The following is a 25,957-nucleotide window of genomic DNA, read 5'->3' on the forward strand; positions in this document are numbered from 1 at the left end:
GTCTTAGGCAGTTTTCCCTCGTCTGTCGAGGAGTTTCCAGTACCTTCCATTTTTTGAAATTACACTGGAAGGCATATGGCATTAATGTTACATCTAAGAGGCGGGTGTGGTTACAGTTGCATATAGGGATGAATTACAGCTATTCAATTAGAGTTACACAAAGACCGGAATAAAATGTTGCCAAATAGTCGTCAGATTTGGGAACTTTTGGTGATATATCGCTGAATTAGGCCACAAAATTAGTCGCACAAATTATTGCCAGCTTGGCGATATCTCGCCAGTTTAGTGAGATAGCCATTTACCTCAATGTTAGACTTGTCCTCGTAATCTTATTTTTCTGGCAGAGTTTCGTTCTCTTCTGACTTTTCATGTTATATTATATAAAATTCGTAACAATATGATACATTTTATATTCATTCTTTGGATAGTGCGTTTTATCAGTTCAACAAACTTACAAATTATAAAATACCTATTTTCCCCATTTAACTTCCCAAGCATCTGCTGTCTGCGTTTCAGAGTCAAGATACACATCATCAAGTGTCAAGGTATTTGCAATTATATAAGAAGTTGACAAAATTTGTTACCACAGAATGGTTCCACGTGGAAACATAAGTTAGTTGAGTCCGAATCTCCAAACTATTTTAATTGTGGTATCGATACGTGTAGATGAGTCGTAAGATTTTAACAAGTTTCATTTCGAAGTTTACGCCAAATGGCGCAAAGCAAACATCGCGATCGAGGATATACATAACTCCCCTTTTATTATTGTATTATTGTTTGATCAACAATTTAACAAGCAATGAATGATTTATCTAAGAAAGGGATATCAGCGTAGAAGAGATTACTATTCGCCATTATTCGAACCTGCTCGAACTACCAGTGTTCAACAATGCTATCCACTTGACCACTGCTAACACTATTGAAGAAAACTTATTTTCTCTCTATTAGTAACCTTTATTTCCTCTCTGTTAGTGATCTCAGATGTTTCACTATAACCGGTATCACGTAACCACTTCTCAATAAAATCTTTTTAAAAAACTTATGCCTTTGATAATTAATCCGTTACTTTCTTCAATTTCTTCAGGAAACCTTTTGTGAAATTTTCTCTTAACCTAGCTATTCCATGCAGACAAAACAGCTAATTTATTGATCAATTGATCTATTAAATCAAATAATCAACTTTTTTGAGTTAATAAGAGAAGCGAAAGCATATAAACATTTCTAGAAACTAGATTGAATATATTAAGTTAAAAAGGAAAAAATAAATAAATAAATAAGTAAATAAATAAATAAATAAATAAAAGATTCTGCACAGGATAATAAATGGCTTCCGAAACTACTAATGCTCAGAAAAATTACGCATTGTGTATATTATAAACCAGCCGTCGAGACGAGAAAGTGGTTAGTGACTCTGATAGCGTAGAAGATCCCGGGTTCGAATCCCGGAGAAGGCATGGATGCAAACTGTCTATCCCTTCATAGGAGATAACGGTGGTTACCTATTAGGAGCCTCCATAATAAAATGACCACTGCTTATGGTCTCAGTGGTGGAAAAAGCCTAAAATGGATAGTGCCCGACATAAAAAAAAAAAAAAAAAAAAAAAAAAAAATATTACAAACCAAGCGAATTTAAAATTTTATCCGTTAACTCTATTATTTCAGATTAAATTAAACCGAAGAAAGCCATCAAAGCCATTGGTTTCCGCTGAGCTGCAGGGTGACCGTTATTGTGGGAAAGCAAAGCAAAATTTAATAACAAAGAAAAATAAAGCTAATAAATAATCCCCAAAGAAAAATAAAGCTTTCGAGTGTATCTTTGCGAACTAGGTATGAATTTTGAAATTTAGTTAAGTTTTTAAGCTAATAACCAAGCTACATAGAATTTAAAACTTAAACTATATGTTTAGGTTATACAACACGGTAATTCAGAAAAGTACTAGCGCATAAGAAATATCCAAACATTTAGTGCTAAAAATTCAACTATTATTCTAAAACTAAGTATTTTTGATTGCTTTTTGTGTCTAAATACCATGATACATCTATTACAAGGAACAATAGCAATTAACACTAATTAATAAGGCATTTTAAATACCTTGTCTTTAAATACGAAATTAAGGGAAAAAAATAGTACTGGAGCATTGCGGTATAAAGTGCCAATTCTAGCAGGCTTTTCTTGTAAAACATCTTGAAATGAGTTTAAATGTGGAAAAAAATAGTTTAAGGTTCTGAAGCTACTTTATTAACGACGATGAATCGAAGGAATCGAAATTTCTTTTGATGCGAGCACTTATTTTTCCATTGAAATCGTGAAAATTTGAGAAAAAAAAAATAGCTGAACTATTGCACTAAAAATTAAATCTACTGTTCAATTTAATTTTGAAATAACTGTAAAACAAAATTGCTTGAAAACAAACCACGAATAAGGCACCAAAAAGATTCAGTGAGCACAAAGAATAGTGAATCATTAGAAAAGTTACTTATAAGCCTAAAACCGTTGAAGTCATATTGGCCTTCAGAGTCCAATGAATATTTAGCAAATACAATAATATAGAAACTATTAGAAATATTTTAAGAAAATGTAACTTTTATGGCCGAATAACTGGAAGAAAATCATTTCTCAGTAAAATAAATCGAAGGGCATGATTACAGTTCTTTAAAACCTATATAAAAAAGCTTCAAGGTTTTTGGAATTCGGCTATATTTGCATATAAAAGCAACTATAATATTTTGGGATTTGTTAAAAGCAAATGCTCTGGCGAAAACCCAATACTAAATTTCAAATAAAGAATCATACTCGTTCAGTAAAACAAGGTAACTAGTTGGTCTTGGGCTATAATGAGTTCTTGCAGCATTTAAATTCTACATTTTATTGCCGGCAAAATTGATAATTTTATGTATTTAAATATTTTAAAACATAATTTGAAATACAGCGTAAAAATGAGCATATTATCAAATTAAAACTTGTTGATCCAAAGCACAACTCTCCCACTTGCAAATAGTGGACTTTATACACCTATTCTCATAAAATCAAAATTGTCCACCAGTCTTGTAGATTTCTTTGCTTCTGGTGAAGAGGGAACTATATTGTTTGCTTTGCTCTACGCGAATAGGCAACCTCTAATTAACTTTCCGCAATTTAGGATCTCCCCCCTAGACCAGTACCTTCGAGAACCTTCTAGCCTATTATGTAACCGCTACTATAAATAACGAATACGCGCCCTTTTGCGGACAGAAGCTCGCCTCTCCTCCTGTGCTATATAGTACGTTCTCGTAGATCTCGCTGCTACTCACATCTTCCTTTCCTCTATGACGCAGTAAATTTAAAATAATCTTATTTAGTAGCGAATAGTGATCTGCTTCTGAAATTGAATTAAAGCTATGGAATAATGATGTGTAATTAAAAGCTAAATCATCTTGTCTCGTCATTTGGATTTTGCCTTACCACTCTGCAAAAACAATGCCTGAACTTTGATGCCAAGCTTCATTACGACTGCCGAAATATCACACACACAGATATATCAGTTTTGAATAATAAAATTGATAGATTAACGACATACATAAAACTGATTCGTAATCAATCCATCAAATATCGGATTTGTAGCGCACCTTAAGTAAGTTTTCTTGTCTAGATAAATATTAACAAATCTTCTTAAACAGCAGAAAGGTTTTTAACTTTCAAATTTACTATTTTAGGCAAACAGTTCTAATTTAATTTAAAAATTCTCTTTATTAAATCTAAAAATTGGATTTCTAGCACATTTTAACACACCTTTACGGAATAATCTTTCACACGCCAGTGAACTATATTAAATTTTCCAGTTTAGTTAAGACATCATTGCAATTATTGATGTATTTTCTAAAAAATGTAATTGGTATGCTTTATAATTGTTTAATTTATGATATTATTATAATGCTCTTTGCTCTAATATTGTAATTATGAAAGATGTTTGTAATGTTACGTTAATATGTATGTTTACTGATACCTTTTATTTTCTTTGTTAGCTCTCGCATTTATTATTGTTAGTCAAGTAATTAGCCTTCTTGTTAGATATTCTTTACTTGTTCTTGTGATTGCAATATGTAATTCTATTTCTTTATTTTTTTTCCCCTCTTGGCTACAATTGACTTCGAAAAGTAAAATTGTAACCTGTAGGCAACGGGAGGGGGGAAGAAATTTTGATTCGCGCAGTTGGAGTATACCTCTTTCGGAGTTCTTTCCAATAAGTTTCTTTCTACCATGCGACGCTTCATTTATACTCCATGGGATGTTAACTACCAGTATTCAGCAATCTTAATCACTTGGCTACTGGTGACTGGTGAGCCCATTCGAACCCGGAACGAGCTGGCAGAGTTCAGCTATTAAATTCACTCAAGCCACTTGTGCGCCTGCAGCAGATATCAGTTAAAATAAAAATTAAACCGAATGAAGGCTTGACAGTCAAGGCGATTGACTACTAATGTCGAGCAGCTCAGAAAATTTAAGATAATTAAAATAAATTTAAACGAAGTAATCTTCGTTATACAAATAGTGGCCTTAATAGGCCACTATTTGTCGGTGACCGAGTGTCAGTCATTGGTGCAACACCCCAAAAGTTTAGGAAAGATTCTGCTAAGTCAGTATCTATTGTTAAAATATTCCCCAGGCAGACATACTATTGAAAATGTTTATTTAAAGACAGCTTCCCATTTTTTTTTATCTTAAGCTCATTTCTATATGAAATTAAAATGTGCTAATTTGCAACAGACATTATTACTTACAAGTGTTAGGAATTTCCACAGTCTACCGCCAGATGGCGTCATGATATTAAAAGATATTCAAAGCCTTTATAATAATAAAAACAAGAGATAAAGAATGTAACCATGGCAACACACGATATTAATTACTCATGCACTTTTTAAAGTTAAGTAGAATAAAGTATTTTGATGATATCGGTTGTGAATTTCTGTCATGATAAATAACGCAAAAACAAAAAGACACACATAGTGGATGTAAGAGAAAAATCCTGACGCCAACACAAGTACATGTACTACATAATTCCTCATATATTAAATGTACGCATTTCCATTTCCAAATAAGTCAGAATAACCGATAACTCAATTCGGATATATATTCCGTTTATAGAAACACGAAAGTACAATAATCCATGTCATAAATTATTCTCACTATCAAAAGTGGAATCGTGATAACGTTTAAGATTACACAAAGATAACCTGGAACAGCGGAGACAGTGTATGTGTTATGCTAAGGTGAACAGACGTCCCGATTTTTAACAATTTGTCCCACGTCCCGTGGCGTTTTAAAAAAGTCCCAATTTTTGGAAAGAATGTACGACAAGCTAGGGAATGGCGGGAGAATACGGTATTATTTTTGTTAATTGTGTAATTTTAAATTTTAATAATAACAAATAATTGTTGACAACTGATTATCGAGAACTGCTTATCAAAGTTCGCATTGTTGATCAGTTGTTAGAATTCGACCACCATTATTTGGACTTATTGGCAATGACGAAAACATTTTGTAACTGTCTCTCAGACCATACACATCATACCGCATGCTAGTGCTAGTTAAACAAGTGATCTCAACAAAACAGCTATTCTGATAATTTAGGTACTTAATTAATTTATTTATTTATTTTATAAACACAGTATTTTTCTTGAATTTAGCAGACAATACTCTTATTGTTATTACTTATATTTTATGGTGGCGGCAAAAGATCTAGCGTCGAAAGTGGAACTTACAACGTACAGCAAATTCAGAAGAAAAAATAATACAAGTTAGTATTGTTATTATTACGAAAGAAATACAGCATTAAAATTTAAATAACTTTTAAAATATAGTTACTTTATAACAAATAAATGAATTTAATTTTTAAACTAACAATAAAATATGTTCATGTAATTATGTACCTACTTACTGTGTTTTTAAGCAATATATATAGATAAAAATGTATAATATAATTTATAAATTTAGTATAATAAATTACTACTTTGGATTTTTAACATAATGAGTAAGAACAGAGGATGCAAATTCAAAGATGATCTAAGAAGTGAATTTCCTTTTTCTTAAAATGTTAATGGTGAATTTTCTATTTCCCCCGGCTGGAAGAAATGATATTTCAAAGCACTCGGGGACACAGAAACATAAAAGATATTTAAATACTGCATCTTCCTCCAAAATGCAGGAATTCTTTCGGAAAACAATTTATGGAGACGAAGAAGAGAAATTAGCATTAGCAGAAGGACTTGTGTCTTTTCATGCTAATAATCACAATCATTCGTTCAGATCTTATATACACAAATTGTCCAAAAGTTATTCAACAAAAAACGACAGCTAGCTACTAAAAGAATCCACTCAAATGAGAAATATGCCAAAGAATAAAATAATACTATACGTAATTTTTTAATGTATTAAATATTTGTAAATTGTACTTATGTTGAAATTAAAAAATATATATTACAATACTATTTTTGAGTTCTATGAAATTTATTTGCTCCATATAGGCCAAACTTTTAATTAAGAATTCCCCCCCCCCGGTAAAGGGTGTCCCGCTTTACCAATGTTAAAATCTGGTAACCATAGTTATGCAATAGTTATGTTTTCTTTAGGAAGTTTTGATTTATTTTTACACAGCTTTGTTTAGTTGGATTCTCTGTTTACATATTTACGATGACAGCAGATTATTGCATGCTGATTTTATTCAAATTTAACTATCAGTTTTTATCACTTAGAAAACAAACAAACCATCCCAAAATTTTAATCTATTTTTCATTAAATATATCAGAAAATAATCTTTCAAAAAAGAGGTTTTTAACAAATTTCTAACGCAGTTTATGGATTTCTGACGAATTTTTTCAAAAAAACAATCAAATATTCAGGTTCACATTTTTAAACCAAAGTATTTAAACCGTCATTATTAGCCACCTCAATTATTGACAATGGTTAGGTTAGATGAATTGATTTAAGACAAAGCAATTCAAGCCTATGTGAAAATTTAAAAAATTGCCGTTACATCAAAAACTAGCAACAATCATAAATCCTTTTGAAAACCTTTCTTTAGATTCTTTGAACTACATTCGAAGACTTTTTTTTTCTCTTCTCTTTGATGATAATAAATGAATTTATTTTTATTGCGGTCATTTAAATGTACTCAAGATTCATCTATTGCGACAACATTTCTTAATTTTTATCTGATTAATTGTTTCTCATAGAGAATTCTGTAGCTCGTTCTATGATGCGTCATGGAGAAAGACGATGCACGTTGTATTTTTTCGCCTGTAAGATTCATATCAGCATTAATCAGTTTGTTTACAGTTGATAATGAGCATTTTTATAATTATACCACTTTTCTTTGATTTAACGGATTTTCTTTTAACATTTAAGTTTTTAACCTTTGTAACATTCGAAACATTCAGTTTTTTTCTCGGATATGTATTTTGAACGATTTTTCTCTTTGAAGCCAAACTTTGATATTTTTTGCATTTCTTTTTAACAATATTATCTATTTCTTTACATACCGAAAACTAATGGCTTTTATACCCTTTTTTAACAACTAGATAAGAATAATTTTCTTCCGAAAGAACACAAATATAGCTTTCCGTCAACTGCTTCTTTACAAGCGCCATTTTGCATGAAAACAAAATTATCAAATAGCAGGCGGTAATTTACACTTTCAAAAATATCGTTGCAGTTTTTTTTTTTTTTTTTTTTCAAACCAGGTTATTCTTTTCATAGCAAAGAAAAATTGTCTAAAAATTTTACGAGCAATGTCTCTATGTAGACATTTCTGTTTATTTATCACAGCGTTCTTTCTCATACTATCTACAAATATAGTCGTGGTTATGTCTTAAGAGATAGTATGTATTTTATGAATACAAAATACCAAGAATTTATAACAGTTATAACATAGAAATAACACACATAAGAATTATTGCGTTCACTTTATATTTAAGAATAACGTAGATAAGAGTGAGTTAACCCTTAGCGCTCCGTTGGCACCGCTAAGGAGCCGTACGTCATTTGTTCCGTAACTCCGTAGGCTCCGCTGCGGAGCCCAATGTTTTTAGCATGATTAGGCTTAAGATGTTACTGAATCGTCGGCGTTGGCAATTGTTATCTGTAGTTAAAACGTGCTCAGTCTCGCTACTGTTACGATTGAAACATTATTTGACCCATTTTATGGTTAGCAACACGGAGAAAAATCATTATTGTGATGAGAATATAGAGTTAAGTGATAGTGAAGATGTGTTTGATTTTTCATTGCTAGAAGATATTGTGGAAGACAATGTTGATTATAATTCTGACACTTCAAGTAGTGGTTTCGAAATTATACTATAAGGGGTGATCAAATGAAAAGGTACGAAATGACTCGGTGGGTACAAATGTAGACTTTATTCGAAATATACACCATAGGCCTGAGCACAACGATCCCACTGATGAACAAGTCGCAGGATTTCTTGTTCCCAGAAATCCTATAGCCGTGACGAGACCCAGTCCTTCACAGCGTCCTTGAGTACGTCGTCCGAGTTGAAGCGCTTCCCTTTCAGGTGTTTCTTCAGTGGACCAAACGCATGGAAATCGCAGGGCGACATGTCCGGACTGTAGGGCGGATGGTCCAACGTCTCCCACTTGAACTTGGTCAGTTCCATGTGCGTGACTATGGAGACGTGTGGACGCGCGTTATCATGGAGCAGAATCACACCCTCCGTGAGCAGCCCCGATCTTTTGTTCTTGATGGACCTGCGTAGGCGTCGGAATATCTCACAGTACACATCGGAGATAATGGTTTTTCTGTGCTCGAGGAATTCCACAAGTAGCGGACCTTGAATGTCGAAAAAGAGGGTGAGCAACACCTTGCCTGCTGACGGCACGGCTTTGAAGTTTTTAGGGGAGGTGACGACGCATGCTTCCACTGCATGCTGTCCCGCTTTGTCTCTGGCTCGTGACGATCCGCTCCATGAAAGCGGGGTCTTCCTGATACCGAAACAGATGTTGCAGTGCTAGGCCCCATACGCAGTTCCTTTTGCTGGTCGGTGAGCTGCTTCGGAACCCAAATGGCACACACCTTCCGATATCGCAACCTGTCGTGAACAATTGTCCACACGGTTCCATAGCGGACATCCACCTTCACCACCAACATTCGCAATGTGACACGCCGATCACTTCTTACAAGGTCGTCCACCTTGTCTATGAGATCACTTGTGGTGACAGTGTTTGCCTGGCCTGGTCTCGGGTCATCACCCGCAATCTCACGGCCTGCACGAAAACGGGCACTCCATTTTCTGACAGAATTGTCAGAGACACATTTTCCCCCGTAAACTGTCGCCATCCGGCAATGAATAGCTGTCGGTTTCTCACCTTCTGCTGTCAGAAATCGGATAACACCTCGCTGCTCCTCAGTCGTCGAATTTTGCAACGCGAACGCCATTCTGTCCTCATTCGGACTGCCGCATCATTTGGACGCCTATATTGATAAGAGACTCTGCTCTCTCTTGCTCATGCTCCGATCCCAGTCAGATACTCCAATTGCATCTCGAGATGTCTCGCTACGTTCTCCCATGGCGGAATGTGCAAATATTTAACTGTTACGTTTTTACGTCGTTTCGTACCTTTTCATTTGATCACCCCTTGTACCAAAGAGACGACGAATGGTAGTTATTGAAAGTGAAAGCGACGAGTCGCCGGAAGACTTAGATGAATGGCACGATGTCATGGAAGAATTAGATATTCCGGATAGAATACATTTTAGTGTATCACCAAAGGTCATTGGACCACAAATTCCTACAAATATTGTACAGCCGACACAATATTTCAAATTATTTTTCACAAACGAACTGGTAAATGAAATTATAAAAGAAACCAACAATTACGCAGAAAATGTTCTAAAGAATAAAGAAATATCTAGTAATTATATTTGGAAAACGTGGCGTGCGGAAGAGGATGAGTTTTGGGCTTTTATTGGAGTTATTATCAATACCCTGGCGAATATTCAGGATTATTGGTCAGTTAAGGAGAATTGTCACATCCCTTTCTTTGGTAAAATATTTACAAGAAAGAGATTTATGCAGATATTCTGAGTGCTGCATTTAAAAACACCGAATCCTGCGAAAATATGCCGGAAAAAACGTGCGGAGCGCTAAGGGTTAAAATTTCTGTTTGAGAATTCGGATTTAAAATCTGTTATTTTTATTATTTCCATGATTTTATCTTTATTTATACAAGACTAAAAATATAACAGGAGGAGAGAATTTTTTTTTCTCTTTTAAATATTAGGTCTGTTTATACATTTGGTTAATCTTCCATAATCGGAGTGAACGCCAAACTTGGCAAGAGTTTTTAATTTTGCGCGATTTTGATTTGGTTGTGGTCTCCGGTTGTATGTTTTCTTGTGGCAAACCTAGAGCTTTATTTCAGTGCTTGTAATGAGTGCGAGGAATTTTTTTTTAAATTTAATTTTGAAATACTGTGTTTTTAAAAGTTTTAATGTTTAATTGCAGGAGGATAATTAATTTAACTGTGTTTTTAAAAGTTTTAATGTTTAATTGCTGTTGTTGGTGGGAGAATGTTGGATTTGAGATGACGTGAAGTTTATAATTTATGAATGTTTAACTTTAATTTTACTTAGGTAATTTTTTCCGGGGTGTGGTGCATTTAATTATGGCAAAGCACACTAGGGATATCTGCCTAAGGGGAGGGATGCCTTCGTGGAGGACTTTCTAACAATGCTTTCCGGGTCAGTTAATTATTATTTTTTACATGTGACAATAGAAAGATGTAGAATGTTTAATGTTTTGAAGGAAAGTTGTTTAGTGTGTCGAATTTTACGACGATAGTAACTTGTATATTTTAGTGAATTTATGACGCATCCGTTGTTAGTGACTTTACTTGGTTGACAATTTTAAAGCCCGAAGAAAGTGTTATACAATTTATTATTTTATTATTCATTATACTATTTTATCATGAATTACATAGATAGGGCTATGTTTCTACTTACAAAGCTGATGGACTTTGTTTTACTCATCTAGTATTTTATCATCTCATTTTACTAGTCTGTTTAATCAAAATAAAGGAGTTTCACTACTACAAAACTTAGAAGTTACTATTCTGTTTTGTTTGTATCATATCTATTCTGTTTGTATCATATATTAGTGCTCTCATTGCCGCCAAAAGAATTCGCCAAATTTTGAAGGCAAAAATAGTTTGGCGCCAACTTCTCCCGTTTCTTAAATAAAATTCTGCTTCAGGGGAGAAGTGCATGATAAACTTTCTTGTAAAATATAAGTATCATTAAAAACTTGTTTCGCTTTGCAAAAAAATCTAGAAAAGCATTTGATTGTCTTAAGTAAATCACTTCCATATATTCGAAAAGGATCAAAATAGTCTAAGGCGAAAATATGCAATCGTATGTTTTTATTCAAATTCCGTTTTATCACTTGAAACAAAATTAGAGAGGTGACAGGAGTAGCATTTAAGAATGAACTTGCAGAAAATCAAGATACAGAATATGAAAATTGTTGAGGTTAATTTTCACGGTACTATTCTGTTAGAGTGGCGTCAGTTAAAATGCACCACTTTTTTTGGGGGGGGGCATCAATTGTTGCCTAGTATAAAATTATGAAATAATAGAATTCAAAAGACTGAGCGCCGCCTGAGATAACCACTGACCTAACTTTGTTGTAAAAGTCTTACAGTGTTAGTAGTCATCCTGGCAGAAGGGAAAATTTCCTCCGTGTAAGAATATACATATAAATATTACATGGGCATACAAGGCCTGTGAATAAGCATAGATATGTTGATTACAATCATTGTCTTGTACAAGTTACATATGACAGATACATAAAATCATGACAGCTATGTGTACATTTAGACATTATATGAATTCATATTTACAATACTTTTACTGAGATAATCAAAATTAAACTTGTAATTCATTTACACATTGACTGGATTTTCAATATCATTTAAACTGCTTTACAATATTATTTTTATCAAGTACATATAAACTGGATAGTAATATGCTTACATTACAATAGTTTTGCTCTTACAGTCCTGTTATTATTCTACGGGGTGAGCTATTTTCCTAGTGTTGATGTTCAGTTGTTGTAGTATTTTGAATTGCTATTAAAATTATGCTGCGAAGATACAATTCTCAAGAGAGGGGGAGAATTTCTTAGAATCTTGCTGAGCAAAGCCTGATTACCTCCTCTATTTTAATTTTCGTCTGCTTGTTGCCGCGGGTATTCTCTGCCCATTGCGGCCAGTATTCACTGCTTGGCATTTTTAAATGCAGTTTATTGGTTTGTGGGCAGTTGAAGAGGAAGTGATCTGCATCACCTACCGCACCACATTCACACAAATCTGATGCTCGTATGCCGAATCTCTTAAGGTAATGTGGGAAGGGACCATGGCCAGTGTAGAATTGAGTTTGTGCTCCGCTGTATGTATTAACTGAGCACGTGACTTTTGGAAAGAACTTGTAGGTTCTCCTCCCTGTGCTTTCCCTTTCCCATCTTTTCTGCCATTCTTGAAAAAGGCTATTGAGCGTGGTTTTTTTTAAATAGGACTGCGGAACACTTACTGCGCTTTCCAGTCTACTGGAGTCATTGGCAGCCGATTTCGCAAGCAGGTCTGCCGCTTCATTGCCAGTAATACCCACATGAGCTGGAACCCAGATCAGGATAGGTCTGTCATCTGGTGGGATACTTAGAAGAATTTTCTGAATATCTTGCACCAAAGGACTCCTTGTCTTGTGCCCTCGGATGGACTCCAAACTTGAGGCAGAGTCGCTATATATGCTGACCTTTAATCCTAATTGATATTTTGCCAAATTGATGGCTGCTTTTAATGCAAGAAGCTCTGCCTGAAAGACGGTATTTTTGTCTGCCAGTCGTCTTTCCCAAGTTTTAACCATTTCTCCTTCTTGGAGTACACAGTAGGCGCAGCCTGTGCCTTTTTCCGTCTTTGAGCCATCTGTATAAATGGCAAATGCCTTCTCATTTGGCGGCGTGTATTGCATGTATATTGTGTGCGATAAATCAGTATCTGCAGGGTGTCCAAGCATGATCGGCTTGTGCTTCTCATAGTCTGTATGGTAGAATGTCTTTTGCCACAGAGAGACGTTATTTTCTAGGCGCAATGTCCTTACTAATAGTGATTCTCTCTCCACTAGAAGGTCCAGTGGAGGGATACCCGCCAGCACTTGCAGTGCCGCAGTTGGGGATGTTCTATAACCTTTGCATATGATCAAAAGTTGCATTCTTTGTATGGTGAGAAGCTGTCTTCTCATGTGGGCAGTAAGCTTCCTTCCCCATATGGCAGCCCCATATAATATGATCTTTTCTGAGATTGTTCTGTACCAGCTTTTGAGCATAGTGATTGGAGTGCCCCAATGAGGTCCTGATGTTCTAACCATGGAATTACTAATAATTCTATTTTAATTTTATTCTATTTTATTTTAATACTAATAATTCTATTTTATTTTATGGAATGGAATTACTAATAATTCTATTTTAATTTTATTCTATTTTATTTTAATACTAATAATTCTATTTTATTTTAATTCTATTTCTATTTTAATACTAATTTAAATTCAAAAGACTGAAAAAAATTACTTCTGTAAAAAGTACTTTTTTAAATTTCATAATTCTTAAAGTAAGTAAATTTTTCTTTTTAACTTTTTAATCTACAGTATTCTACCCATAAATATATCATTAATTGGTTTGGTTTATTAGATTACGGCAAAGCACAAGAGGGCTATTTGCCTTAAGGGAGGGATGCCTTCGTGGAGGACTTTTTAAGGAAAACTGGCTCGTATACACGTTACACATCGGGAAAACCACGAAAACACCCATGCAGCCAGCCCGTTCGCGGGATTCGAATCTCGGACCGAACTACCAGTGTTCAGTGACATTACTGCTCGGCCGCTGGTGAGCCAAAAATATCATTGAATATTATAGAAAAAGTTTTAGTTTTGTAATATAACCGACATCACAAATTCTATCAAACATGACATAGTAGCGAGCAGTACCCCACTGAAATCTATTTCTCCATTTTGCACTGCCCCACAATCGCTCCACAGTTTGGTTATGGCATCCAGTTTCGAGGTCTATAAAATTATAACTGTGATTCACAGTGAAATGTTCGTGCAGTCCAATAACACGCAGTCTTAATTCCTCTTTCTTATATCCTTTCCAGAAGTCTAAAAATATTATGTTGCCATCCGCGATGATTTCCTGAATGATGATGATGATGATGTTGAACTGCGGTGCTTAACCACCAGGGTGCCTGGGCGCCATAGCCCTACCCCTCATCGAATAACATGATAAAAGTTTCGAATTATGAGAAATATAACTGAATGTGCTAAATAATTAAATGAGCAAGAGTTTAAATTCATAATTGCTAATAGTTAAATACATATTTTTTCCTTAAGTACCTAATTACTAATCAATACATAATTAACTATTTTTTAACAACTCTTTCACAGAAGAATACATGTACACACAAGAGAAACAAAATACGAAGTGCGACGCCTTAGTGCCACTAGTAAAAACAAAAAGCAATCAGGAGGAAAAAGAACAATATACAATAAAGAATCTGAGCAACAATTTGCATAACACATATACAAAATTACACATTACTAACATTTAGGATCGCCCTTAGGCGTTTACTGAAATTGGGGTCCCTAGTATCATAAAAATAGTTAACAACCACAGGATTGTCCAGAAGTTCCTGTTTATCATAAAATGCCCTAGATAGGCGGCAATAAAAATTACAAAGATCCTCTATTCTTAACTCTTTACGAATTTGGCTATTCCGCATGTACCAGGGGGCATTACATATCATACGCAATACCCCGTTTTGGGCAGCTTGTAACTGCCTTCTCAAACTTTTGCACGAGTATGGCCAGACGAGGCATGCATAACTAAGAATTGGACGCAACATGGTTTTGTAAATGAGCAACTTATTATCAATAGATAGAACACTGTTTCAAGAAATAGACGAAAGTCTTTTAACTAAAAGAAAAAAAAAACAGCGTTGGATGTGTTCATCCGGAATAATGGGTATTCGGAGGTTTATGACTGCAAAGCAAAGAATGTTTTCTGGTCGCCGTTTCCGATCGTTGTGCTACAACAGTGATGATTTTAGATGATGAAATTTATAGAAATTTCCTGAATGGAAATCATCAGTGTTGTAGCGCAACGATCGGAAACGGCGACCAGAAAATAAATTTCCTGAATGGAAATCATCAGTCTTGTAGCACAACGATCGGAAACGGCGATCAGAAAACATTCTTTGTTTTGCAGTCATAAACCTCCGAATACCCATTATTCCGGATAAACACATCCAACGCTGTTTTTTTTTCTTTTAGTTAAAAGACTTTCGTCTATTTCTTTGATGTTGTTGTGTCCACCGATATTATTTCTTTTATGAGACATCAAACTATTTGCACATACCTCTCTCAAGTAGTTATTCAAATCTACTGTCCTATTATGACTGATTTCTAACTGAGAAGTTGGCAAAATTCAGTCGACGTCAATTCCTAACACCATAGATAATTAAAACGAACGGCACTAAGGAAAGAAAGACACGAGCCTTCAAACCATGTTTTAGTTCTCAATCTTTTTTTTCATAGCAAGAACGTACGTAAATAAAGCCATATAGGATTTTAGTCAAAAGTTAACTTCATCGGATGATTTTGAGAACAAAGTCAATTGCTATGAATTATTCCTTTGTCCTGAAGGAATCTTATGGCAACCTCTTCGTCATTAGGTAATTTCCAAATTGCGTAGTCCGTCGTATTAAAAAAAGTATGATGATAGTTCAAATAGAAAACTGGAAATTTCGATCCACGATGTTTGGCGTGTTGTCGTAGCATTGTTTTCTTCTAAGTTTTTTTTCATTTTTAAGTGACGCCGCTCTAATGGAATAGTATCATTTTTACTTCAATAATTACTTATATATAATTGAGTGGCAGCAGTAATATTACAATGTGAATGGGAATAGTTTATTTTTTTGAGTGAATGGCAACAGAGATTAAGATTTCTAGTACTTCCCTGTAATCCGTTTTTATTCAGTCTCATAATGCTATAATGTGATTTAATGAAGAAATAAAATATATAAAACTAAGTATGTTTTCTGTTTATGTTAACACAAATTTTATCGAAAATCTTTATTTAAAACCAGTTCTTCAGAACTGTCAGATCAAAAGCTAGAGAAAAGCGCTTGTGTTGTTATTCCTTCTTAATTTAATGCTACGTGGAAATTTTTACACGCATTTGATTTTTTTCTTAAGGCATGATTGTACAAGAGGTAGCTGTGCACGTTTTTCCACTGGATCTTCTTCGAAAAACTGGGTTGTGTTCGAGATCTTTAATAAATATTTCCACAAATTTAGTAGAAATAGTTTCTAATCTAGCAATAGTTCTATAGTCAGGAAGCGAAATTCGCGTACTGAAAACAATAAACACTTCATTTCAGGTATTGCATTTCCATTTAAGTGAGATTAAAAGAGAAACACATGGATAATCTTTATCTTACGTGAGCTGCTATATAACGTTATCGTTAAATTTTATTTTTGACTCAAATGACTAGTGATGAGTCGGTACTACCGAACCGAGTATTTTGTAACGGGTACTTAGTTGCAACGGGTACTGAAAATCGGTACATCCAAGTACCCGTTACTTCAGTACCAAAATCGGTACTTTTCGGGATTCGTTACTCTGTACCGAAACGGGTACTTTTCGGTATTCGTTACTTCTGTACCGAAACGGGCACTTTTCGGTATTCGTTACTTTTGTACCGAAACGGATACTTTTCGGTATTCGTTACTTCTGTACCGAAACGGGTGCTTTTCGGTATTCGTTACTTTGTAACGAAAATATACGCCTCTTCTCGGTATTTCGGTATTCGTTACTGAGGATCGATGAGGGTTCAGCTCACTTCGGTTTTGGTACGAGGACAGTAGTATCTGGTTGTATTTGCGAAATGGTGATATGCGCTCCTTGTGTCCATGAATGGTCTGCTCCTCAGACACTTCCGTAGTTGACATGTTTTCTGATATTCAAAATCTTACTCCGTACAGATAAAATCAAACACGTGGTGACGTGGCAGAGTTCCTTCAATGCGCAAAATCGTTAGCTGCGTATTTCGGTACTCCAAATCGTTACTGGGCACTTCGGTACTCCAAATTGTTACTAGGGTACTTTGGTACTCCAAATCGTTACTAGGGTACTTCGGTACTCCAAATCGTTACTAGGGTACTCCGGTACAGCAAACCGTTACTCCGGTATTTCGTTACTTGAAATCGGTTTTCGGTACTTTTCAAAGTAACGGTTACTCTCGTACCGGGTACAAGAATGTACCGAAGTTGCCCATCACTACAAATGAAACTGTATGTTTCAAAATTGAAGAGAAATTCCATAACAAAATGTGTCAGAAACAACTCAATAAACGTCTGTATTTACTTTACTTATATAATTGTAAACTCTTATTTAAAAGTATAGACGGCTATTAAATGGTTAAATATGTTCTATACTCATAAGCAACGTAGCTTTGTAAAATAGATTTCAGAAACCAAGAGAAAGAGCAAATAGATAACTTTCTTAAGGCGTTTCGCCAAGGGCAATGCGGTTGGTTTGCGAATTCGCTACATCACTCTTCTTAACAATCATGACTTTTCCAGCAAGTAATTTCGGCCAATAACGTGCAGTGAAATAGCATCAGCAGGTGGGAAATCAGCAGTAATAATCAGATGGGGAGCACTATTTTTCATTAAAATAAAACAAGAAAAGAAAAAGAAAAATTGCCGAAGAAAAAACAATAAAAAAGTTTGGATCTTTTCCGCTGTTAAGATACCCCGATTCAAAAAATTTCATCTCCTGAAAGAAATATACACAAACTTGGATACTTCCAACGAATAAAAATAGTAACTTTATTTGATTCTTATTATGTTAATTCATGTTCTTGTTTTCAAATCAAATACTGTGGATAAAAAGATTTTAAAGTGTGTTACTCTAATTTAACTCTTTGTTTACTGAAATAACAAACTTGTTTCTTGTGTCTGGAAAAATGTTGCCGTTATGTTGACTATCACGGGAAGGATCCGAAACTTCAGCTTTAAAAACTCTAGAATTCGGTTTTGCATATTTTTCCCGAACGTTAAAACAGTATAAAAGCAAAAAGGTACAATTCCCTCTGAATAACAGGAAGGGGGAGAAGAATGACGAAATATAGAGAAACGATTATTATAAAAAAAATTATTTGTCATCACAAAATTTCAGTCCTGAGCTTTCGATTTTTTTTTGGATGTGAATGGATAGTGCATAATAAGAGTACAAGTTATTTAGAAACATATTTTATTACTCACGTTTATAGTCTAAAGTAACAGTTGTTGCAAAATATTATTCAGAAGAGCAGATAAAATAACGTTTAATAATTCACTTCTGACGTTATCAATGGACGATGCATAAGCACTTTTATAGTGTCAAAAGAAAGATAATCGCTGATTGTCAACAATATGTTATCGTTAAGTATAACGGTCAAGATTTTTTATCTCTAATCGAAAGTAATAATGCATTTTAGAGGTGTTAGGTACAACTCAGTGTTCATATTAGAAATGCTACGCTTTTCTTTCTTTCATTCTATTATACATACTATTTTCAGACGGTCCGATCCTTAACATATTCTTGCTATAGCCAGATGACCAAAAATATGGTTTAATTTCCGAAATTCAAAGTGCCGAAAGTGTAATTAGAGGATTTACAAATTAAATCAAACTACTGCATCTTAAAAATAAAATAAAAGCAAATAGAGGAAGGATAAAAGGGTATGATATATCGAAGGTAAAAGAAAGTTTTTAAATCTTATGGCTTCGGTGGTTGGGAAAAATCAAATAAAATTATTTCTTATTTTTCTTTCTTTCATTTCCTCTTTTTTTAAAAAATTCATTTAAAGTTTTGTTGACAAAATGAGTAAAGTCCATAAATATTCTTCCTATGCATGTGAACGGGGCTTAATTGAAAGCTTTTGAAAAATAAAAAAAATTCCTCAGTAAGCCCTTTGCAACTGGCGAGGGAGTAGAAAATGAGAAGTACCGAAGCTTGGAGCCGGCTGAATTTAACCCGACCCAGACGCTGTTTTAGATGTGATCTTACACGTGATTCACCAGTTCAGTTACCATGGCTCTCATGTGAACAGACTTTCCCGTCTTCATTTGTCACTCATTTCTCATACTGAGGGAGGTAGAGGAAATTAGCTTATGTTTCCTATCATCCGGCACCGGAAGTGACGTCATGCATTGATTGTCGGAAGGGGATGAAGCGTGACACACATCAAGTAACCGTTAGATAAATAGACTAATTGATATTGTTACATCTTGGTGAGTCAACGGCCGTTGTTACGAGACACATTAGAAGGAATTTAAACCTTAAAATAATAATCAAATTAAATGGTACCGTAGATTATTCAGATTTCTGAAAATTCCAGATGATCAAATTATCTTTTTTTGTTTATTTGTTTGTTTATTTGTTGAAATACTCGTTACTCGTTTTTGTAGTGCGGGTAAGAAAATTTTATTTTTCGTTTAGCATATTTCAGTTTAAAAAAGTATAAAGTTAAGAATTATTTGTATACAGTCAAAAAAATTTTATGTAAAACTTAAATAAAAAATTCCCTATGTTATTAGGCTTAAATGACTGAAGAGCCAAAAATATATCTTTTAAATATCACATTTTTATCACATGCTCCCAAAAATGAAAGCTTGAGGCTGCTAACGGTCAACTTTCAAATCCAAACTGTCACAGAAATGTAAGTGAATTGAATGTAATGATTCTTATATATCTCACTTCTACTCTGTCACATTTATTCTTCATCTAAATTAGTTAATTCCCCGCTACAACTGTTTCATAGGCACCCCACTCTTTTATCGTTAGTCACAAGTGAACAAAAATATTGTGCGAGCTAAAAAAAATTAGTTTTTTTTAAAAAAATACATTATAAGCATGTAACTTGTCTACCCACACACACATGTACACATGGACGAGGGGGGAGCGAAAGAACAAAATCAGAAATTGGCTGCTCCTCGGAGGAAAACAAAAAAATTTGAAAGGTTTCAGATTTTAAATTACGTCTAAAGGGGCGTTTTTTTTTTTTTTTAACATTTTGTGTGTTAGATTTATTTATTAAATTTCACGTTCTTCGCACTTAAGCCATAAAACTCAGTTCAACAGCAATATCGCAAAATAGTTTTAAAATGAGCATATCTTTAGAATTTCCGATAAGCATTCTCAAGCGCTGGAGATAAAAATGTTTTTTCTGTACAACGTTGTTGCCATTGCTCGCTTTGAAATCCTTGAGTTTGTTAATCAAAAATTCGTTAAGTTTTACAGAATATGAAATCGATAGTAAAACAAATTGCAAATTGCAAATTTGCGCTTCCACATGCCCATATTCGTAGGAGGATTACGTCATTCAAAATTCGATGGCACTTGTACCGTTGTTTTATTACAATGCGAGAAATATACATACATTTATGCAGATTTTTTTCATTACTTAATTTCTTCAGATATAATGCAGAACTCTTAACATTTGGTGGCAACAGTTTGAAAAGTGAAACGGACATTTATAGTGAACCAACGCAAAATCGTAAAACGAAAACAATAGTTCTTTAGGGACAAAGCCCCTTTGGACTAAAAAAAAAAAAAAAAAAAAAAACCAAGGAGGAAAGAAAAAAAAAAAAAAAAAAATATCAACGCACTTGATCGTTGTGACAGACTTTATTTGATCTGCTTTTGTTTTCAAGATTAACTTCCTATATTTTCTGTTTTTTTACTTCCTTTTTTTTTTAAGCGATCTTCCGTTATGAATTTGATGAAATATTTATGATTTATCTATACAACTTTTTTTAAACTTTTGGAGAATGTAACAATAAAAGAAAATCACTTCTTTTGAATGTAAAAAAATTATTCCTTCGAATCAGCACAGTAACGAAGTTCGTGATGTCATTTTTCTTTCAAAATCTTCCACTCTATTCGATGATGCAAGATTACAATCATGGTTTTGGCAGTTTTGGTTTAAAAATCTTTCATGCTTGGGAGCCCTGCAATCATTGCTGTTATAGTAGCCCATCAAGCGATTTTAGAAAAGTTGTTAAAATGCGTTAGAAATTCCAAACGGACTTGATTCTGAAGATGATTTTCCGATTTATTCAGACGTGTCAAGCTCGAAATTCTGCGATGATCCCTAAACTGATTCTGATTTGACCGTTAAACAAGTGTATATGCAAAAAATCAATAAAAAAGGCCCTCAAATATTGAATTAAAAAGTCGATATCAAATTTTAAAAATATCGCAGTTAAAGGAATCAGAAAGCATACAAACACAAGCATACAAACTTACAGAGATCGGCAAAAACAAAATTTAAGAAAAAAATTCGAAAAAAGTACAAGATGACAGAAGACTAATTCCATACAAGAAACAAAAGAAAAAATAAAATTGTTCTAAAAAAAACATGAGAAGTTTGAGAAAACTTTTAAGATCAAAGAATTAAACTGCGAAATTAGTTCATTTGCACCTTGTGTTGTTACTTTAGTGCTGTGAAAAAAGAAAAGTTCAACATCTTGCATAACTCGTCGGGAAATATCTCCTCATGTTAGCTTTTTGATTAAACAGAGAACGAAACTAAACCGTTTTAATAATTTTTTACTCTTAATACTTAATTTATATACAAGAGCATTGTTATAAGAGATAAGAATAACGAATTTAATTTAAGGATGGCCAATAGGAGACTTCGGTGCATATTACCTTCTACAAAAATTGTTTGGTATGTGTTGACCATACAAATACAGTTCGTGTCCACAAATTCAAAAATTACTCAACTACACACCCAGAACAAACACAAAATTACAATAAAAATGTACTAGGTAACTAAATAATAAAAAATAAAAATAATACAAAATTGGTTTACATAAACCGTAACTATATTGTTATGTTTCTGTAGAGATTCCTGGATTTGGAGTGATTGAAGACAACACTTGATGAAGAATGAAAACACAGTTCATTAGCCAGTAGAACAGTTCCAAAAACACGTTTACAGTCGTCGAAAAACTACGACAAACACGCTGAAACAATTAACGACACAGCTTTCAAGATATAACGGTGACGGTAGCTTCACGGCAAAGCACTAGAGTACAGCTCCCGACTCGGTTCGGTTGTTCTCGGAACTCAAATTGTTCTCGAGACTCTCTAGGCTAAAACTCGCGATGCATTTGATAGCCTCAACGACGCACCAGCTCGCGATATGCTCAACGACCAACTCGACACTAGAGTGATGGTCAACTCGATAGACTACCAGTAGAGTTTATATAGCTTTTGGGCTGCCTTCGAGAACATTTTGGGGCAAACCGGTAAGAATTCGTTCTGGAATGTTCTCCACCTGCCCACGGCATATGAACAATTTTGTCGCCGAATGGGCGATTTCGCGCCAAATATGGCAATCCTGCCTTCCCTTGCCATTTTCTAGAAACCCTAAACCAGTTTAGCGGGAAAGCAATCTTACCGCAGCTGGACATCTCGTAACAATATTTTTTTTTTACTTTATAGCTAAGAAATTACTTTTACAACAGGGTAAAAGAAAGAGCAGTCACGGAATAAATAGTCGGATTTCGCAAATTGTTGCGATTTTGAAGTTCGATTAATAATGTTGCGAAAGTTTTGAGGGGCTTAGAATTTACTCTAACAATTCTCCTCCCCGTAAAAAAAAAAAAAAAAAAAAAAAAAAAAAGGAGGGGGGGGGGGGAAGACTACTAGATAAGAGCCAATGAAACAGTTACACAAATAGTACGTACCTAAATAAGCATTATTATTTATACACTCTTACTTGAAACTTATTTTTATAAATTGATCAAATTCAAATTCTGTGTAATCAACACCAGTGAAAAATTAAGATTTCCATTTTAAACAGTAGGCGTTTGGATGCATTATTAAGTTTTTAAATTTTAAAAAGTATCGTTTAGCATTGAGTTGCTTGTAGATTCTAGCAGACAACTAGTATGATTTATGTAACTTAAATTACCTATTTTGATATTCCAGCAATTTAGCAAAAACTGAGAAGTTTTGGGGGTTCAATATGCTGGTTTGATTGTCATTATCAATGATCTCTTGCAGAAACTTGCTAATGTCTTCAGTTGTAAAGTTATTGCTTTGTTTTCAAGGAAAGGAGTTGCATAATTTTTTCCCCCTTCTTGTCTAGGATGTTTTAAATTTCAGTTGTGAATAGTTCGTAAATTTTGAGCTGAAATTTAACCATGCAAAATCTAGAAGCTCGTTGATAGAAGAAATACTACTTATGATGGATATCAATTGGTTTTTAATGATAATCCTCTTAAGATGGTGAATGGAATTAAATATAGTTTGCTGGTCAACAAATTTAACTGGAGAAAAGCATATTTCCTATATTTCTAATAAATGTGAAGGACTTCAGCATTGACTGAATTGAATCACATGTAATAGTTTTGGTGTTAAAACGAATGTTAGAGCAATTATTTAAAAGTTCTCTTTACTTCATGCGGCTGTAGAGCTTGTGGATTGTACCTCGAACAAGCTAATTAACTTTAGTAGTCTGCTTCGAGATAAAAGGCGAATTCTGCTGCGATATTACGGGTTACCGAATTATTCATTATAATGCTGTCTTCGCTCTTGCCAGATTTCCAATGATGAATATATTTACTCCGCAATGCATAGGTTACAAAGCTAGCCTTTCTAACTACTTTAGTTCTCATTTCGATCGTTTACTGCCCTAATCCGATCTTCCTTAACCATCCGCAAGACTAGTAATACAAATTTTAGATAGTATGGATGTTAATAAAATTCATTCTCACTTTTGCGCTATATGGACGGTAGTAAAACTGATGACAGAGTAGGTTTTGCTTATGTCATCTATGAGGATGGTGTTGAAATTGAGCATCACCAGTTTTGCATTAGAAATGAATGCACTGTTTATATTTCTGAACATCTATGTATTGAATTCACAATTAAACAAATACTTAGCCAGGATAGATATGTTTCTAGTTACTTAATCTGCACTGATTCTCTCTCTTCCATGGAGTTCCTAAAAATATCTCATCATGTGATGATATAACTGTTAACATGCAGCAGTCTCTCGGGATCTACTGAAGAATTGTATTTCAGTGGCTTTTACATTTGTTCATGGGCACGGGCAGATATATGGATAAGACAGAGCTGATTGGCTTGCCAAGAATGGAACTAGAAGAGACGTTAATGTTGATATAAATATTCCAAAATCGTACACTAAAATATTCAAAGCTAAAATGATTGAACTATGGAATTACATCATTTCTAATAAGGCAGATATTAAAAAAATGTTTTTCCAACTATCTTTAAAGGAATGAAAAATAAGGACTTATTGCTCAATTTTAACGTCACGCAATTTTTTTCTAGGCAATGGAAAGTTTAATGCTTATCTTGAACAGTTTAAGCTGTCGTCTTCAAGTTTGTACTATGGTGATCTCGGCATTCAGCAAATGTTTTGCACTTCGCTTAATTATGCAAGAAATTCATTAAAGTGTAGACAAATTAATTTGCCACCGAAATATTATGAATTTCTCTGCCTTTGGCATACCTTGCTTTTAATGACTTTGTTGACTCTTATTTTAAATCATATATGATTGATTTATTTGTATAATTTAAAATTGTTTGTTTTCCTTTACTTACATTTTGTAAGCCTCCTGTGATACTTCTTTTAACAATAAAATCAAATGCTGTTTTGCATTTTGGAGTGGTTTTATTCTACTCTATATTTTTCGTAGAATATCTCGCGGGAGATAATACAAAAATTAAATATGAAAATAATCTAAAAATTCTAACAAAAATTGTTAAAATATAAAGAAATCTGAGAGAATTCAGATTTCTAACAATTGCTCAAAACCGCTCTTTTAAAGTTTAATATGGTTCATCAGTAGAGATTATTGGTAGAGATGGCTCAGGCGGAATAAAAAAAAAATCTTTTTGAAATATATTAGATGAATATGCATTTAGACTAACATGGAAACGTTATGAATCTTCTGTATGTTTAAAACTTTAAGTCGAAAACATATATAATGTATAAAAGTATTTAATGTTTTTAATTATATAGTTAATCAATAAGAGAAATTAAATATGAAAAAATATTGTCATATTTTTCCAATTGGCAGCAGACTATGAAATTAATTTGAGACTAATAGCCATTTTTAGGTTAATTAAAAAATTCTGAATTTTTCTGATTTATTTACATCAGTAGGATAATTAATATTTGCGAAATCTGAGGAAATCCTATAAAATTCGCGAAACTAATAGTGGAAATTCGCACCTCGATACAGTTATCTTGATAATGCCCTATTTATTACCTTGCTTCTATATGTTACTTTGCTCCCATGCTTACCCTATAGAGCAGAATAATCTCTTTTTCCCTACATACTAAGAACACCAATTGTAGTAGAATTGAGTATATTTAAACATTGCGCATGTACCCGAACTCAACAAAGAGGAGCTATAAAATAAATAATAAATTACTTAATGAAATTTTTTTCTCTCTCAAATTTTATAATTTTAAGTGGTTAAGCTTTGTCAAATAGGAAACCTATAGGATTAGAATTTCCAGAAGGTTTTATGAATGGGTTATAAAGTTTAAATAGAATGCAATCTATCTTAAGAAAGACATCTTTAGAGATTTCAAATATAAAAATAAAAACTCTTTATGTAGTTTTATATTACTTGGAATAGAAATGACCTCTGCAGGCCCGGTGGCGCTGTGGCTAGCGCATCGCGCAGCAGCACCACAGGTCCGGGGTTCGATCCCCAAGCTGGGCAAGGTCGACTCAACCTTTCATCCCTTGATTTCCATCTTTCGGTCGATAAAATGAGTATAAATTTCGCTTGGGGACTAAACACTGGGGGTCCCGCGACAAGC

General features: G+C 33.9%; 1 protein-coding gene across 1 annotated transcript in view; it reads right to left on the reverse strand.

The window, feature by feature from the left end:
* LOC118184040 (uncharacterized) overlaps window positions 1-24,108 on the reverse strand; it is a 158,887-nt gene extending 134,779 nt beyond the window's left edge. Inside the window, exon 1 of the mRNA XM_085820178.1 lies at window positions 24,065-24,108. Coding sequence (XP_085676304.1) covers window positions 24,065-24,093 — 29 coding nt within the window. The 5' untranslated portion in view covers window positions 24,094-24,108. The remainder of the gene's footprint in view (window positions 1-24,064) is intronic.
* Between the last annotated feature and the right edge of the window lie 1,849 nt (window positions 24,109-25,957).

Source organism: Stegodyphus dumicola, chromosome 7 (assembly GCF_044657685.1).
Source record: "Stegodyphus dumicola isolate Sdum_Otavi_A_Nest chromosome 7, ASM4465768v1".
Classification (NCBI taxonomy): Eukaryota; Metazoa; Arthropoda; class Arachnida; order Araneae; family Eresidae; genus Stegodyphus; species Stegodyphus dumicola.